Source organism: Pseudophryne corroboree, chromosome 6, assembly GCF_028390025.1.
Source record: "Pseudophryne corroboree isolate aPseCor3 chromosome 6, aPseCor3.hap2, whole genome shotgun sequence".
NCBI lineage: Eukaryota > Metazoa > Chordata > Amphibia > Anura > Myobatrachidae > Pseudophryne > Pseudophryne corroboree.
The window spans coordinates 126,132,393-126,149,398 of NC_086449.1; the positions used below are offsets into that span (position 1 = coordinate 126,132,393).

At 46.8% G+C, this 17,006-nt stretch overlaps 1 protein-coding gene across 1 annotated transcript in view; it reads left to right on the forward strand.

Annotated features, from left to right (window-relative positions):
- Window positions 1–484: 484 nt before the first annotated feature.
- The window catches only part of TTI2 (TELO2 interacting protein 2), a 34,135-nt gene continuing 17,613 nt past the window's right edge, over window positions 485–17,006 (forward strand). The window contains exons 1-3 of the mRNA XM_063931834.1: window positions 485–1,255; window positions 3,590–3,776; window positions 4,261–4,353. Of these exons, the coding sequence (XP_063787904.1) occupies window positions 519–1,255; window positions 3,590–3,776; window positions 4,261–4,353 (1,017 nt within the window). The 5' untranslated portion in view covers window positions 485–518. The remainder of the gene's footprint in view (window positions 1,256–3,589; window positions 3,777–4,260; window positions 4,354–17,006) is intronic.

Genomic DNA, 17,006 nt, shown 5'->3' on the forward strand with positions numbered 1-17,006 from the left:
GGTGTTGTCTATATCAATATTTAGCTAAAAGAATTTGTTTTTGATGTGTGTATATATTCACGTGCAATAAATGTCCATTTTATAATATATTGGCTTTCTATCATATTAAATTGGTTCTCTGGCGCGACCCTTTTCAATTATTTAAAAGCCAATTGCAGCATATCGGGTGCGAAAATAGAGCTAACTGAAAAACGTTTCCTCATCCCATCACAGCATTACCTATGTCCGTGCTCATTAACTTTCTCAAATTACTATTACAGTTTCCTCTGCTGAATCCATTAACAGACTGGTTAAGAACTGGGAAGCAGATCAGTTCCCACGGGGAGAAGGGGGTAATGGTTGGGGAGTAAAAGGCATGACGTTCAGCCATGTCCACGACTCCACCTCCTTTTCTCTATTAAATGCATTACTGTGTGATGTATCGTACCGTTTAATCAGGAAAAAAAAAGTAATCTTTTTAGCTTTGCCCTCTTTGCCAGTAACCAAAATGGCGACCGTACATCGTGCCCGCAGTGGAGATGACCGTTCTTTCCGGCTCTTATGTACCTGGCATGGCTGCTCAAGAACAGCTGCTTGCGCAGGCTCTGACCGACCTCTCTGCCTGCCTGGGTCGCTCTACCGCGGTCCCCTGCACCCTAGCGAGCTGTGCAGAGCTGCTCCAGGCAGTGGTTGCCTGGGCAGCACCCGGTACGGACCCCGGAAGTGAGCAGGGGACGCCCGGGAAAGCGGCCGCTGCCGCTCGAGCTTTCGCTAAGCTGCTTGAAGCAGCGAGAGCAGCATCACGTGATGGTGATAGCCCGGCAACTGCGCCGGGAGACTCCGCAGGAGCAGAGCTACCTACATCCGTGACGTCAGAAAACGCAGAGGCGCCTGGGAAGTCCGCCAGTCTTGTTGTGCAGTCAAAGAGTGGGTGGGAAGGAGTTGTGGCCCCTACATCACCAGAGGATGGAGATGAGGCTCCTGGTACCAAAGAAGCACCAAGGACTAATCCAGACATCTCAGGTGTGGGTCCAATGGATCCCCAGTATGTCCTGCGCTGTGCTACAGTGCCCGTTCTCCTGCTGTGTGGGGCACATATTCAGGACAAGCCATGGACAGATTGCCACTCCCGGGCATTAGCTAAACAGCTTCTCCAAACTCTTTTAGAAGTCTTGAACTTTAAATCTGTGGCTGATCTCATCAAAGGAAATAATCAGGATCTGCCCTTTAGTACATTTAGGGAGGCATTGGGACTTTTAGGACCCCTGCTCTGCAAGTGAGAACTATGTGATATGTGTATCTTGGTTGGTTACTGACTGGCATGACAGCCAGGGCTGTGACACTGGACTGCTGGGCCTCATGGTAATGTTTTGTGGGGGTGGTGGCGATGCTGGTCAGTCCTCCCAAGGACACGTGGACTTTAATTTACAGAAGAGAAACCGCAAACAGAGCTTCTCTGCACATGCTCCACCCATGAGGATTCTCAGAGGAGCAGAACTGGGGTCTTGAGAGCAGATGGACCAGCATAGCCGGCATCATCTCACAAACCTCTTCACATACCCTCCAACATGACCCATTCCATTAGGTACAAACTGCTCTGTTCCTGGACTTCCCTCTTAATTTATGATTGCCATCACCTGTGAAGAAGCACCTTTCTTATTTAACTAGTTCAACACAGGTGATGGAAATCATAAATCAAAAGGGAAGTCCAGGAACAGAGCATTTTGTACCTAATGGAATGGGTCATATTGGAGGGTCTGTCTTCATCCACCACTACAGCTAATGAACAATAAAAAATAATCCTAGCATATAATGCTTTCCTACAAAAGTAGCTTGTAGATTTTGTTATTTTTTTTAGATTCTGAAATCTCTTGCTTGTAATACAGGAATCTATTTGTCATCAGATATGGTTGGTTGTACAATATTGAGACTCAGGGGGTTAGGCTTGCCTTAATATCCTTTTAATCTGGTACTCCTATGATTTACACAGGTTCTGTGGCTGGCTACATTCAAGCCTGCATTTCACCTGGTTTTAATCAGCTACAGAACCCGTGTAAATCATAGCAGTACCGGATTAAAGGGATTTTATGGCAAGCCTAAACCCCTGAATCTCATTACTGCACAGCCAACCATGGGCCTAATTCAGATCTGATCACAACAGCAAATTCGTTAGCTAATGGGAAAACCGTGGTGGTCATTCCATTTGGTCGCTCGCTAGCTAGTTTTAGCCGTGCAAACGCTATGCCGCCGCCCACTGGGGAGTGTATTTTAGCTTAGCAGAAGTGCGAACACGTGCAGTCGAGCTCTGCAAAAACACTTTGAGCAGCTTCTGAGTAGCTCTGAACCTACTCAGCGCTTGTGATCACTTCAGCCTATTCGTGTCCGGATTTGACGTCATACACCCGCCCAGCCACGCCTGCGTTTTTTCAGACACTCCCTGAAAACGGTCAGTTGACACCCAGAAACATCCCCCTTCCTGTCAATCTCCTTGCGGCCGTCAGTGCGACTGAAAACTTCGCTAGAACCTGTGCACAACCACAACGGGCTTTGCACCCGTACGTTGCGCGTGTGCATTGTGGGGCATATGCATGTGCAGAAATGCAGATTTTTAGCCTGATCGCTAACTCGGAATGACCCCCCATGTGCACTGCAGGAGGGGGGGGGGGCAGATATAACATGTGCAGAGAGAGTTAGATTTGGGTGGGGTTTATCAAACTGAAATCTAAATTGCAGTGTAAAAATAAAGCAGCCAGTATTTACCCTGCACAGAAACAATATTACCCACCCAAATCTAACTCTCACTGCACGTTATATCTGCCACACCTGCAGTGCACATGGTTTTGCCCATTAGCTAACAAATTTGCTGCTGCGATCAGATCTGAATTACCCCCCATATCTGATAACAAATAGATTCCTGGATTACAAGCAAGAGATTTCAGAACCTAGAACAGTAACAAAATATACAAGCTATATTTGTAGGAAACCATTATAAGCTAGGATTATTTTTACATGTAATGCTGTACTTGTGTGCATTGGCACACAAATAAAACATTGGGTGGGTTCTAACGGGGCAGTAGATTCCAAGATAATGAAACATTTGGCGACCCTGGTATAGAGTTACTAACCTGTAGTTTAGTAAAACAGCCAATGACCATCAGCTTTGAGCAATGGATTTAGAGTAACTATAATAAACGCTAAAGTAGCCTGATTTATCATTTATTACAGTTGCCGATTTAAATCCATAAATCAACGCTGATCATCAACTTTGACAAACTGCAGCTTAGTAAGTCTATTACTTATTCACAGAATTCAATGATTCCTCGGTGTATTGAGTGGATATGCTTTTCAATAGAGCTGTATTTATTGATCCCGTGTTTTGAAAAGTGTTTTATAAGATATTCTAAATAGGATTGATCATCGATGGATCTGCCATTGATGGTAGTTGGTTTTCAATGGCATTAGCCATCATATCTGTGTCACCAATGTTTTACCATTATTGCCGTATAGATGGTTGGCAATTATCAATGGTTAATGGCCATCCTTAGTTTTAAATATGCAGAGAAAAAGGTGATCAGTACCCAAAAATATGATCTGTATATTCCTATTTTAGAGACACGTGGGAGTCCCACCCTGAGGCAAAGTTGGTCTTCTCCTGGATGCTGTACCAGGTGCCCCGTCCTTGGCTCTCTGACTTCCTCAGCAGAGTGATGCCGCCATCTCTGCTCTTCTCTGATGACTACAAGCCAGAGAACAAGGTGTTGGGTATATGCTGCCTACATCACATCATCAAGAATGTGGTAAGATTGTGATAAATTGATTGGTTATTATAAATGTTGCTTCTTTGAGAAGATTTATGAAGGTGTCATCGGCCTGAGGTTACCCTTGGGCTACCTTCCGATTTCCCCTGCTTGTGAGATTTAATTGGGGATCTAAGGTGAGATGCCTTCCTAGGATCCTGATAAAGAATGCAAAACAAAGCAATTATATTAATTGGAAAATGCAATAATATCACTCCCTCCTTGACAAAACCTGGCTGAGGCAGTGGATGTCCTTTACTTGGGTAAGAGGGTTACAGATCACTTCTCTATTGTAGGTGCAACCAAGGTGGTAGACTGACAGGCAGCAGTTGGGAGTGTGAGACATTTTCTTGGTTACAGAATGGGATCTATCATTGTAAATCAAACCCCTTAAAGTGCAGTCAGGGATCTCTCCCTAGACTAGAATACATTGTATAGAGTATTATTATGAACCTAACCTAATGCTGTTGATTTTCATTGTAAGCCGGCAGCAGACCTGAGACAGTATAACCGGGCGATGGTTGTATATCACGCTTTGCGTAACCACCTTTATACAACAGATGCTGAGGTTATAGAGGTGAGTAAAGAGATTTGTAATTTTGCTATTGGAAATGTACTGACATGTGGTGGTGTAGACACAGTTTGACTGGGGCCCCTTCTCTTGGGAAACACTTAGGGAGTCAGATTATTTGCACTAAGCCTAGAGATCGGAGAAATTAAATGGTTTCTCCACATTCAGATGACTTGTTATTTACTTGTATAACATCTATTGTAACTTTCGCTAAATACACCACTGTTTCCTTCCAATTCCCTATTATGTGTTTTGAATTATGTGTGTGTGCGCGCTCGCGCGTGTGTGTTTTTTTTTTGTCATGGTGCACGTGTTGTGAGGTGCCTCTGCACACATAGATGTTAAGAGCAAGAAGCAGACTCAGGAGTTGGTGCAGATATTTGATGAGTGCAGCACAATATGTTATAGACATAACTTGGATTTTTTCTCTGTCATCCACTAGGGGGACACTGGAGATTAGATAGCTGGGGTGTGAAGAATGGAGGACGGAGGTGGCACAGTATATGTAAAATAAATGCAGTGCACAGATGGCTCCTCCCCCTTCACACCCCCCATCCCTCCAGTTTGAAAAATTGTGCTGAGGAGCTAGAAGCACATCAGGAAGGGTATTTTATGATTACAGTGGCCTAATCCCACCTCACTAAAGGAGAGAGCAGGTTACACTAAGGTACTCTCTAGAGTACTTGTGAGACACAGATCCCGGTGGAAGGGATCGGCTGCTCACCCAGAGAATCCAGCAAACAGTGAGTACTGAGTTGTATAAAGGCCCCCTCCTCCTTCCCCGCAGCGGGCGCGCAAGTAAGTAAGGGCGTCCAGGGACTAGCGCCGCTGACATGCATTTCCCGACCGATCTTTTTCTTAGTGAGAGCTGGTGCCAGCACATTGTGTCTCCGGTCCGGTGGCGACCGCCAGAGACACAGGGCTGACATGCAGCGGACGCATCAGATGTTAGAAGGGTCCAGTGTGCAGAGGTGAACAGGCAGGGGAAGCGGAGCGCAGGGGAGCTCAGCAGGTTGTTTACGGCACCGGAAGTGAGCTCCGGGAACAGAGCGCAGAGGCACAGGGGAGCTCAGCAGCTTGTTTACAACACTGGAGGTGAGCTCCGGGAACACACGGTGTACAGCGCCCTCTCCTGCCATTATAGTACAGGAGTCATGTGATCAAAAATTTGAAGTGGTGGCCATTTTTGTTAGAGATTAGGCGCGTAAATAGAGCGGGCTGGAGGTTAGGAGGGGGGTGGAGCAAGGCGGGCTCTAGTTGCCATAGCTCCAAGTCTCACTGATTCTCAATATGCACGTATATATATTTTATCTCCCAAAGGACGCTGCTGACAGGTCCTGAGGTGGGGAGCATTAGAGACGTCAAAACAAACCTGAAACAACCTGCAATAACAGTTGGTGGTGTGGGATTTGTAAACCTGGGGCTGGTACAATTTTTTTAATTTTAATCTTAAATTTTCATTTTTGGTAATTTTATTTATTATAACCAGCTGAGTATCTCCCCTGTTTTTCATTGCTCCCCTATCCCTACAGTCTATCTCCATCTATTCTAAAAGAGTGACAGGACTGCTGGTTGCTGTGTATGTGTACTATAAACATGGCGGCAAAAGCACAAACCAAGAACACAAAAATTTGCTATGTGTGTTCAAAATGTGAGAAAAAGAGCACAAGTGTTGGCAGTGTCGGGGTGTGCGACACTTGTTTAGGTACGGATGCACAGGCCGGGGGTAGTGTTCCATCAGTATTATGGGAAAATGCCTTAGCAGACGGAATCTCGCAAACATTTAGAATGGACTGTGAGATTTTCTAAAACTATGGAGGAAGTCCTGATTAGACTTACTCCGCCCACACAGGCAGAAAAACCTGTCCGCAAATCAGTAAAGAGACCCCTTCCTGTTCTGCAAGAAGAGTCAGAGGAAGAAGAGGGTCTCTTAGTAGATTATGATGACAGAGAATTGGTAGAAGAGGTATTTGAAATTACCCCTCCAGAGGAGGATTCAGAGGTCAATTGCTTGGAATCCCTTATTGAAGCAGTAAAACAGGTCCTTACCTTCAAGGAGGAAGAGGTTAAGGAACCTGAGGTTTTCGATCTGTTTGAAATACCAAAAGCCACAGACAGCAGTATTTCCCATTCCTAAAACGCTCCAGGAGCAGATGGGTGAAGCCTTGAAACAGCCATATAGGCGTTTCCAACTACCTAAGAAATTTACGGTAAATTATCCTTTGCCTAAGGGGGTCATGACAAAATGGGAGGTCCCACCTAATGTGGATGCGTCCTTAGCTAGATTGTTAAAAAAAGACGATTTTACCTATGCCAAATGTGACTACATTATAGGATGCTTCTGACCGCTAGTTGGATACAGCGCTTAAGTCCATCTTTGTAGCAGCTGGGGCATGCCACAGACCAACACTGGTGAGTGCCTGGGTTAATAAGGCCATTGTGGCTTGGGTTGGACAGATAGTCTGTGCAGTGGCAGAAGATAATAACCAGGAAGAGATATCTCGCTCAGCGGAGCATATCCATGAGTCGCCCACTTATCTTTGCTAAGCTGCAAAGTGTGCTAGTAGGATAGCATCACGTATTTCGGCTTCTGCAGTGTCGGCAGGGCGAATATTATGGCTCAGAGATTGGCAGGTGGATTCAAACTCATAGAAAGCCGTAGAAGCTATTCCCTTTGTTGGGGAGACTTTGTTTGGTCCAGATTTGCATAGATGGATTTCACAGGCCACAGCTGGAAAATCGACTTTCTTGCCTATTACATACCCTAGAACCACACCGGCTGTAAGACGAAGTTATTCCGGACCGGGCTTTACTTCCTTAAGAGCTCAGTCCTTTCCTGCAGAGGTAGAAGTTTTGGAGGACAATCTCGTGGAAACAGAGGAAGAGGCCGTTCCCAGTCAACGACCCGGAAACAGGACTCTAAGCCCAATGAAAAAACAGTGGCACTACAGTCTCCCAGCTCATCTTGGACCCCCAAGGTGGGTGTCCGATTGACAAGGTTTCAGAAAGCCTGGGCCGAAACCTCTCCAGGCATCTAGGTCAACAATATAGTCTCCCACGGATACAAAATATAATTTCTCTTACGCCCTCACAGTCAATATTTTACTATGGGTCTACATCAGTGCCCTCAAAAGACAAGGGCATTACAAACAGCAATCCAAAAATTGCTTCTAACAGAAGTGATAGTACTGGTGCCGGTACCACAGAGAGGGACAGGCTTTTATTCAAATCTTTTTGTGGTACCCAAACCAGATGGCTCGGTCAGGCCCATTCTAAACTTAAGTGTTAAACCAATTCCTATCAGTTTACCAGTTCAAGATGGAATCAGTACAGTCGGTCATTGCAGGGTTGGACCAACAGGAATTCATGGTGTCAATGGACATAAAGGATGTGTACCTCCATGTTCCAATTTGGACACCACATCAAGCGTATCTGAGGTTTGCGGTGAAGAACCACTACCAGTTCAGAGCACTACCGTTCAGTCTGTCTTCGGCTCCAAGGATCTTCACAAAGATCATAGTGGTCATGGTAGCAAATTGAGGTCTATGGGGGTAACAATAATACCTTATTTGGACGACCTTCTTATTAAGGCCCCGTCCCCGGAAATTCTTGATCCGGGACGCACAGATCACTATTCAGGTCCCAACTCAATATGGTTGGATTGTCAACTTCAAAAATCCAACTTATAACCAACCCAAAGGGGGGGAATTCAGATGTTTGAAAAGTCGGTTGGGTGTCTGTTTTTTCCCTATTAAATTGGGAAAAACAGACACCCAACTAAATTTTCAAACAATTGAATCTCCCCCAAACAATCCAATTCTTATGTCTTATCCTGGACACAATACAGTTGAGAGTCTTCCTACCGGAAGAGAAGATTCAAGACATGGTTTGCCAGGTCTTAAAAAAAATCAGATTGTGTCTCTACACCTTTGCATTCGGCTTCCTGGGAAGATGGTGGCTTCCTTTGAAGCGATTCAGTACTGCAGATTTCACTCAAGAACTTTCCAAATGAACCTGATTGCACAGGGGGCAGGTATGCACCTGTACCTTCACAGGAAGATTTGCTTGTCATCTCTGGCCAGAATATTATTGATCTGGTGGTCAGTCCACACAAAGCTATCAGCAGGAAAACAATTTGGAATCTGGGATTGGATCATTTTGACAACGGATGCAAGTCTCAGAAGTTACGGTGCAGTACTGGGCAGCCATCAATTTCAGGGGAGATGGTCCCCATACGAGAGCAGTCTACCAATAAATGTGCTGGAGCTCCAAGCCATCCACAATGCGCTTCTTCAAGAGGAGAGCCTAGTACGAGCCCAACATGTAAAAGTGCAATCATACAATGTCACAGCAGGGGCATATATAAACTGTCCAGGAGGAACGGAGAGCAGGATGGCATACAAGAAGCTACAAGAATTCTGTCTTGGACAGAAAAGCGCAACATAATTTTGTTGCAAGTCTTCATTCCAGGAGTAGACAGCTGGGAGGCAGATTATCTCAGTCGTCAAGACATGCACCCAGGAGAGTGGAGTCTACACCTCCAGGTACTCGAGGCAGTGGTACGACGGTGGGGGTTACCTCAGGTGGATCTAATGGCAGCCTGATACAATTGTCAACTTCTGAGATATGTGACCAGGACACGGGATCCAGCACCAGAGGCAGTGGACGCGCTGGCGATTCACTGGCCATATGAACTGGTTTACATCTTTCCACCATTTCCTCTATTACCAAGAGTGTTAAAAAACGTAAAACAGGAAAGTGCGTGGGTAATTCTGATAGCACCGGACTGGACTCGCAGAAGTTGTTACTCAGATCTGAGGGATCTCCTAGCGGAGGAGCCTTGGAGGTTGCCGCAGAGGGAAGATCTGTTGTCACAGGGTCCATTCCTACACCCAGACCTGAAACGCCTGATTTTAACGGCGTGGTTCTTGAGACCAGGATACTAAGGGAAAAGGGCATTCCCAGATCAGCTGTCCCTTCAACCCTCTGAGGAAACGACCAGTGTTGTCGGTCGAGAAACGCGTCAGGGCTCAAAGGATCCAGGCACTCGTCAGTCCTACGAGTTTATTTATTCTATACCCTCAATCTCTGCCGGAATTGATTGACCAGCTCCGTAGCCACCTGCATTGGTCCCGCTTGCTATACGGGGACCGTGGCTTTCATTTGATTCATTCGGAATCTACAGTGCTCAAATCATCTGGAGCACCAGCGATCCGTTTTGGAGGCGGCAGTGAAAGAGATATCCTGCCACACTGGTCCGGCAGGAGAACGGGAGGTCGAGCCGCTAGAAAGAGCGGCGCCCGGTTCATGGTCAGTACCGCTGGGACATCTGTGGAAGCGGTAAGCAATTCAGCTCCGGATAATAGTCACAGTGAGAGAGTGACAGACGGAGCTCATGCACTTTACTTCACCTAATTCCAGTATGATATCTTTACCAAACCGGTTTATCCAATAGCAAGAATATCACTACTATATAGAATAAAGGAAAAACATTCATTTTGGAACTGTTTCTAAAGTGCTATATATTTTAAAAAAAATAAAAAAAATAAAAAAATTTTTACATATCAAATTATCAGCTACTAGTAATCACACCAGACTGATGGATCATTGGTTCTAACAAAGAACGTATACCGAATATTGCATCATTTACTAGTGCACTAGTACTGTGGGACTATTATATATCATATGCCGAGTGTGGATTCTTTGTTGAATTGAATATATTATTAGTTCTAACTAATGTTATTTTTTAACTGATTATGATTCAACTTATTTTATGAATAAATTTGTTCAAATGCACATGTAGTCTGCTTGCGCTCTCTCTTCTTCCTTTTTTCTTTCAATTGTTTAGGGTGTGCTAATACCCTTTTCCCTTGAGAGCAGCAGGCAGCATTTTCAACCTAGGGCGCTTTTTCTTTGTTTTTTCTTCCATTCCCAGATCAGCTGTCCCTACAATGTTAGCGGCAAGGAAGCCGGTTACTGTGGCACACTATCATAGAATTTGGAAAAGATACATGGATTGGTGCAGCCTATGGGTTGGAACCCCAGACAGTTTAGTCTTACCAGATTGTTGCGCTTTCTACAAGCTGGTTTGGACGGGGGTTTGAGGTTAGGGTCCTTAAAAGTCTCGGCCCTTTCAATCTTTTTCCAACATCATCTGGCGTTCTTACAGGAGGAACAGACATTTCTCTGACGTCCTAGTGGATGCTGGGAACTCCGTAAGGACTATGGGGAATAGCGGGCTCCGAAGGAGGCTGGGCACTCTAGAAAGATTTATGACTACCTGGTGTGCACTGGCTCCTCCCACTATGACCCTCCTCCAAGCCCCAGTTAGATCTTGTGCCCGGCCGAGGTTGGATGCACACTAGGGGCTCTCCTGAGCCCTTAGAAAGAAAGTATAGATTTAGGTTTTTTATTTTCAGTGAGACCTGCTGGCAACAGGCTCACTGTAGCGAGGGACTAAGGGGAGAAGAAGCGAACTCGCCTGCTTGCAGCCGGATTGGGCTTCTTAGGCTACTGGACACCATTAGCTCCAGAGGGATCGACCGCAGGCCCAGTCCTTGGTGTTCGGTCCCGGAGCCGCGCCGCCGTCCCCCTTACAGAGCCAGAAGCAAGAAGAGGTCCGGAAAAACGGCGGCAGAAGACATCAGTCTTCACCAAGGTAGCGCACAGCACTGCAGCTGTGCGCCATTGCTCCTCATACACACTTCACACTCCGGTCACTGAGGGTGCAGGGCGCTTGGGGGGGGCGCCCTGAGCAGCAATAAAAACACCTTGGCTGGCAAAAATACCACAATATATAGCCCCAGAGGCTATGTATGTGGTAAATACCCCTGCCAAAATCCAGAAAAAAGCGGGAGAATAGGCAGCGGAAAAGGGGCGGAGCTATCTCCCTCAGACACACTGGCGCCATTTTCTCTTCACAGTGCAACTGGAAGAAAGCTCCCCAGGCTCTCCCCTGTAGTTTTCAGGCTCAAAGGGTAAAAAAAGAGAGGGGGGGCACTAAATTTAGGCGCAATATTGTATATACAAGCAGCTATGGGGGAAAATTCACTCAGTTATAGTGTTAATCCCCTCATTATATAGCGCTCTGGTGTGTGCTGGCATACTCTCTCTCTGTCTCCCCAAAGGGCTTTGTGGGTCCTGTCCTCAGTCAGAGCATTCCCTGTGTGTGTGCGGTGTGTCGGTACAGCTGTGTCGACATGTTTGAGGAGGAGGCTTATATAGTGACGGAGCAGATGCCGATAAATGTGATGTCGCCCCCTGTGGGGCCGACACCAGAGTGGATGGTTAGGTAAAAGGTATTAACCGACAGTGTCAACTCCTTACATAAAAGGGTGGATGACGTAACAGCTGTGGGACAGCCGGCTTCTCAGCCCGTGCCTGCCCAGGCGTCTCAAAGGCCATCAGGGGCTCAAAAACGCCCGCTCATTCAGATGGCAGACACAGATGTCGACACGGAGTCTGACTCCAGTGTCGACAAGGTTGAGACATATACACAATCCACTAGGAACATCCGTGACTTGATCCCGGCAATAAAAATAATGTGTTACACATTTCTGACATTAACCTCTAAAAATGGGGTTTTTATGTTTGGGGAGAAAAAGCAGGCAGTGTTTTGTTCCCCCATCAGATGAATGAATGAAGTGTGTGAAAAGCGTGGGTTCCCCCTGATAAGAAACTGGTAATTTCTAAAAAGTTACTGATGGCGTACCTTTTCCCGCCAGAGGATAAGTTACGCTGGGAGATATCCCCTAGGGTGGATAAGGCGCTCACACGGTTGTCAAAATAGGTGGCACTGCCGTTTTAGGAACGGCCACTTTGAAGGTACCTGTTGATAAAAAGCAGGAGGCTATCCTGAAGTCTGTATTTACACACTCAGGTACTAGACTGAAACCTGCAGAGCGTGCTGCTGCAGCGTGGTCGGTGACCCTGTCAAACATACTAGTTTGCTAACATGAGAACATATTAAAGACGTCGTCTTATATATGAGGGATGCACAGAGGGATATTTTGCCGGCTGGCATCCAAAATGAATGTAATGTCCATTCTGCCAGGAGGGTATTAGAGACCTGTCACTGGACAGGTGATGCTGACCTTAAAAGGCGCATAGAGATTCTGCCTTATAAGGGTGAGGAATTATTTGGGGATGGTCTCTGGGACCTCGTATCCGCAGCAACAGCTGGGAAGAAATATTTTTACCTCAGTTTTCCTCACAGACTAAGAAAGCACTGTATTATCAGGTACAGTCCTTTCGGCTTCAGAAAAGCAAGCGGGTCAAAGGCGCTTCCTTTCTGTACAAAGACAAGGGAAGAGGGAAAAAGCTGCACCAGTCAGCCTGTTCCCAGAATCATAATTCTTCTCTCGCTTCCTCTGAGTCCACAGCATGACGCGGGGGCTCCACAGGTGTAGCCAGGTACGGTGGCGGGCCGTCTCAAAAGTTTCAGCGATCAGTGGGCTCGCTCACAGGTGGATCCCTGTTTCATTCAAGTAGTATTTCAGGGGTACAAGCTGGAATTCGAGATGTCTTCCCCCCGCCGTTTCCTCAAATATGCCTTGCCGACAACTCCCTCAGGCAGGGAGGCTGTGCTAGAGGCAATTAATAAGCTGTATTCCCAGCAGGTAATACTTAAGGTGCCCCTACTTCAACAAGGACGGGGTTACTATTCCACACGGTTGGGGTACCGAAACCGCATGGTTCGGTGTGACCCTTCTTTATATTTAAAATCCTTGAACACATGCATAAAAAATTCAAGTTCAAGATGGAATCGCTCAGGGCGGTTATTGCAAGCCTGGACGAGGGGGATTACATGGTATCCCGGGACATCAAGGATGCTTACCTGCATGTCCCTATTTACTATCCTCGTCAGGAGTACCTCAGATTTGTGGTACAGGATTACCATTACCAAGTCCAGACTCTGCCGTTTGGACTGTACATGGCACCGAGGGTGTTACCAAGGTAATGGCCGGAATGATGATACTCCTTCGAAAAAGGGGAGTTTTAATTATCCCGTACTTGGACAATCTCCTTATAAGGGCGAGGTCCAAGGAGCAGTTGCTAGTCGGGGTAGCACTATTTTGGAAAGTGCTACAACAGCACGGTTGGATTCTAAACAGTCCAGAGTCACAGCTGGTTCCTACGACACGTCTACTGTTCCTGGGGATGGTTCTGGACACAGACCAGAAATAAGTGTTTCTCTCGGTGAAGAAAGCCAAGAAGCTGTCATCTCTAGTCAGAGACCTCCTGAAGCCAAAACAGTTATCGGTGCATCATTGCACGCGAGTCCTGGGAAAAATGTTAGCTTCCTACGAAGCAATCCCATTCGGCAGGTTCCATGCAAGAACTTTTCAGGGGGACCTGTTGGACAAGTGGTCCGGGTCGCATCTTCAGATGCATTAGGCTGATAACCCTGTCTCCAAGGACCAGGGTATCTCTACTGTAGTGGCTGCAGAGTGCCCATCTTCAAGAGGGCCGCAGGTTCGACATACAGGACTAGGTCCTAGTGACCATGGATGCCAGCCTTTGAGGCTGGGGGGCAGTCACACAGGGAAGAAACTTCCAGGGACTTTGGTCAAGTCAGGTGACTTCCCTACATAAATATTCTGGAACAGAGGGCCATTTACAATGCCCTGAGTCAGGCAAGGCCTCTGCTTCAAAACCAGCCGGTCCTGATCCAATCAGGCAACATCACGGCAGTCGCCCATGTAAACCAACAGGGCGGCACAGGAAGCAGGATGGCGATGGCAGAAGCCACAAGGATTCTCCGATGGGCGGAAAATCATGTGTTAGCACTGTCAGCAGTGTTCATTCCCGGAGTGGACAACTGGGAAGCAGATCTTCTCAGCAGACACGACTTCCACCCGAGAGTGTGGGGACTTCATCCAGAAGTCTTCCAAAGAATTGTACACCATTGGGAAAGGCCACAGGTGGACATGAAGGCGTCCCGCCTCAACAAAAAGCTATAAAAGATATTGCGCCAGGTCAAGGGACCTTCAGGCGATAGCTGTGGACGCTCTGGTAACACCGTGGGTGTACCAGTTGTTTTATGTGTTCCCCCCTCTGCCTCTCATACCAAAGGTACTGAGAATAATAAGAAGGCGAGGAGTAAGAACGATACTCGTGGTTCCGGATTGGCCAAGAAGAGCCTGGTACCCAGAACTTCAAGAAAATGTATCAGAGGACCCATGGCCTCTGCCGCTCAGACAGGACCTGCTGCAGCAGGGGCCCTGTCTGTTCCAAGACTTACCGCGGCTACGTTTTGATGGCATGGCGGCTGAACGCCGGATCCTAAAGGAAAAGGGCATTCCGGAGGAAGTCATTCCTACGCTGATTCAAGCCAGGAAAGATGTAACTGCAAAACATTATCACCGCATATGGCGGAAATATGTTGCTTGGTGTGAGGCCGAAAAAGGCCCCAACAGAGGAATTTCAACTAGGTCGATTTCTGCATTTCCTACAAGCAGGAGTGTCTATGGGCCTAAAATTAGGCTCCATTAAGATACAGATCTCGGCTCTGTCGATTTTCTTCCAGAAAGCATTAGCTTCAGTACCTGAAGTTCAGACATTGTAAAAGGAGTGCTGCATATTCAGCCCCCGGTTGTGCCTCCAGTGGCACCTTGGGATCTCAACGTGGTGTTGAGTTTCTTAAAATCACATTGGTTTGAACCACTAAAAACCGTGGATCTAAAATATCTCACGTTGAAAGTGGTCATGTTATTGGCCTTGGTTTCGGCCAGGCGTGTATCAGAATTGGCGGCTTTGTCATATAAAGAGTCCTTATCTGATTTTCCATATGGATAGGGCAGAATTGAGGACTCGTCCCCAGTTTCTCCCTAAGGTGGTATCAGCTTTTCACTTGAACCAACCTATTGTGGTGCCTGCGGCTACTAGGGACTTGGAGGATTCCAAGTTACTGGACGTAGTCAGGGCCTTGAAAAATTATGTTTCCAGGACGGCTAGAGTCAGAAAAATTGACTCGCTATTTATCCTGTATGCACCCAACAGGCTGGGTGCTCCTGCTTCTAAGCAGACTATCGCTCGCTGGATCGGTGACACGATTCAGCAGGCGCATTCTGCGGCTGGACTGCCGCATCTTAAATCAGTGAAAGCCCATTCCACAGGGAAGGTGGGCTCATCTTGGGCGGCTGCCCGAGGGGTCTCGGCTTTACAACTTTGCCGAGCTGTTACTTGGTCAGGGGCAAACACGTTTGCAAAATTCTACAAAATTGATACCCTGGCTGAGGAGGACCTGGAGTTCTCTCATTCGGTGCTGCAGAGTCACCCGCACTCTCCCGCCCGTTTGGGAGCTTTGGTATAATCCCCATAGTCCTTACGGAGTTCCCAGCATCCACTAGGACGTCAGAGAAAATAAGATTTTACTCACCGGTAAATCTATTTCTCGTAGTCCGTAGTGGATGCTGGGCGCCCATCCCAAGTGCGGATTGTCTGCAATACTTGTATATAGTTATTGCCTAACTAAAGGGTTATTGTTGAGCCATCTGTTGAGAGGCTCAGTTATATTCATACTGTTAACTGGGTATAGTATCACGAGTTATACGGTGTGATTGGTGTGGCTGGTATGAGTCTTACCCGGGATTCAAAATCCTTCCTTATTATGTCAGCTCGTCCGGGCACAGTGTCCTAACTGAGGCTTGGAGGAGGGTCATAGTGGGAGGAGCCAGTGCACACCAGGTAGTCATAAATCTTTCTAGAGTGCCCAGCCTCCTTCGGAGCCCGCTATTCCCCATAGTCCTTACGGAGTTCCCAGCATCCACTACGGACTGCGAGAAATAGATTTACCGGTGAGTAAAATCTTATTTTTTGCAGGGAGTATTGAGGCTACAACCACCCTTTCGTCCTTCCACGGTTCCGTGGGATTTAAACCTGGTTTTAGAATTTTTAAGATCTGATCTTTTTGAACCCTTGAAAAGGGCAGAACTTAAATATGTGTCCTGGAAGACAGTTTTGCTACTTGCCTTGGCTTCGGCAAGGCGGGTATTGGAATTGGGAGCCCTATCCTGTAAGAGTACTTTTCTGGTTTTCCACGAGGGTAGGGCGGAACTCCGTACTAGGGCAGAGTTCTTGCCTAAGGTGGTTTTGAGTTTTCACATTAACCAACCAATTTTGGTCCCATCTTTTCAGATGTCGGAAGGAGACCGTTCCCTGGACGTTGTCAGGGCATTAAGGCTTTACGAGTTCACTTAGAAAGTCGTCTGTTTTGTTTGTGCTGTATAATGGTCTTAAGAGGGGTTGGCCAGCTACAAAACAACCTTGTCCAGATGGATGAGACTCGCATCAGACAAGCCTATGTATCCAGTGGTAGGAGAGTCCCGTTTCGGGTGGGTGCTCATACCACCAGGTCGGAAACAGCTTCTTGTGCGGCTGCCAGAGGAGCTTCTACGAACCAACTTTGTAGAGCTACAATATGGTCCTCTGCACACACGTTTACTTGTTTCTACAAATTTGATACTTTTGTGGCTAAGGATTCAGATTTTGTCCGTTTGGTTTTGCAGGCTTCGGACAGCACTCCCGCCCATGGGGTATCTTTGGGATGTCCCCAGCTGTCTAATCTCCAGTGTCCCCTAGTGGATGACAGAGAAAAGAGGATTTTGGTACTTACTGATAAATCTATTTCTCTGAATCCACTCGGGGACACTGGAAGC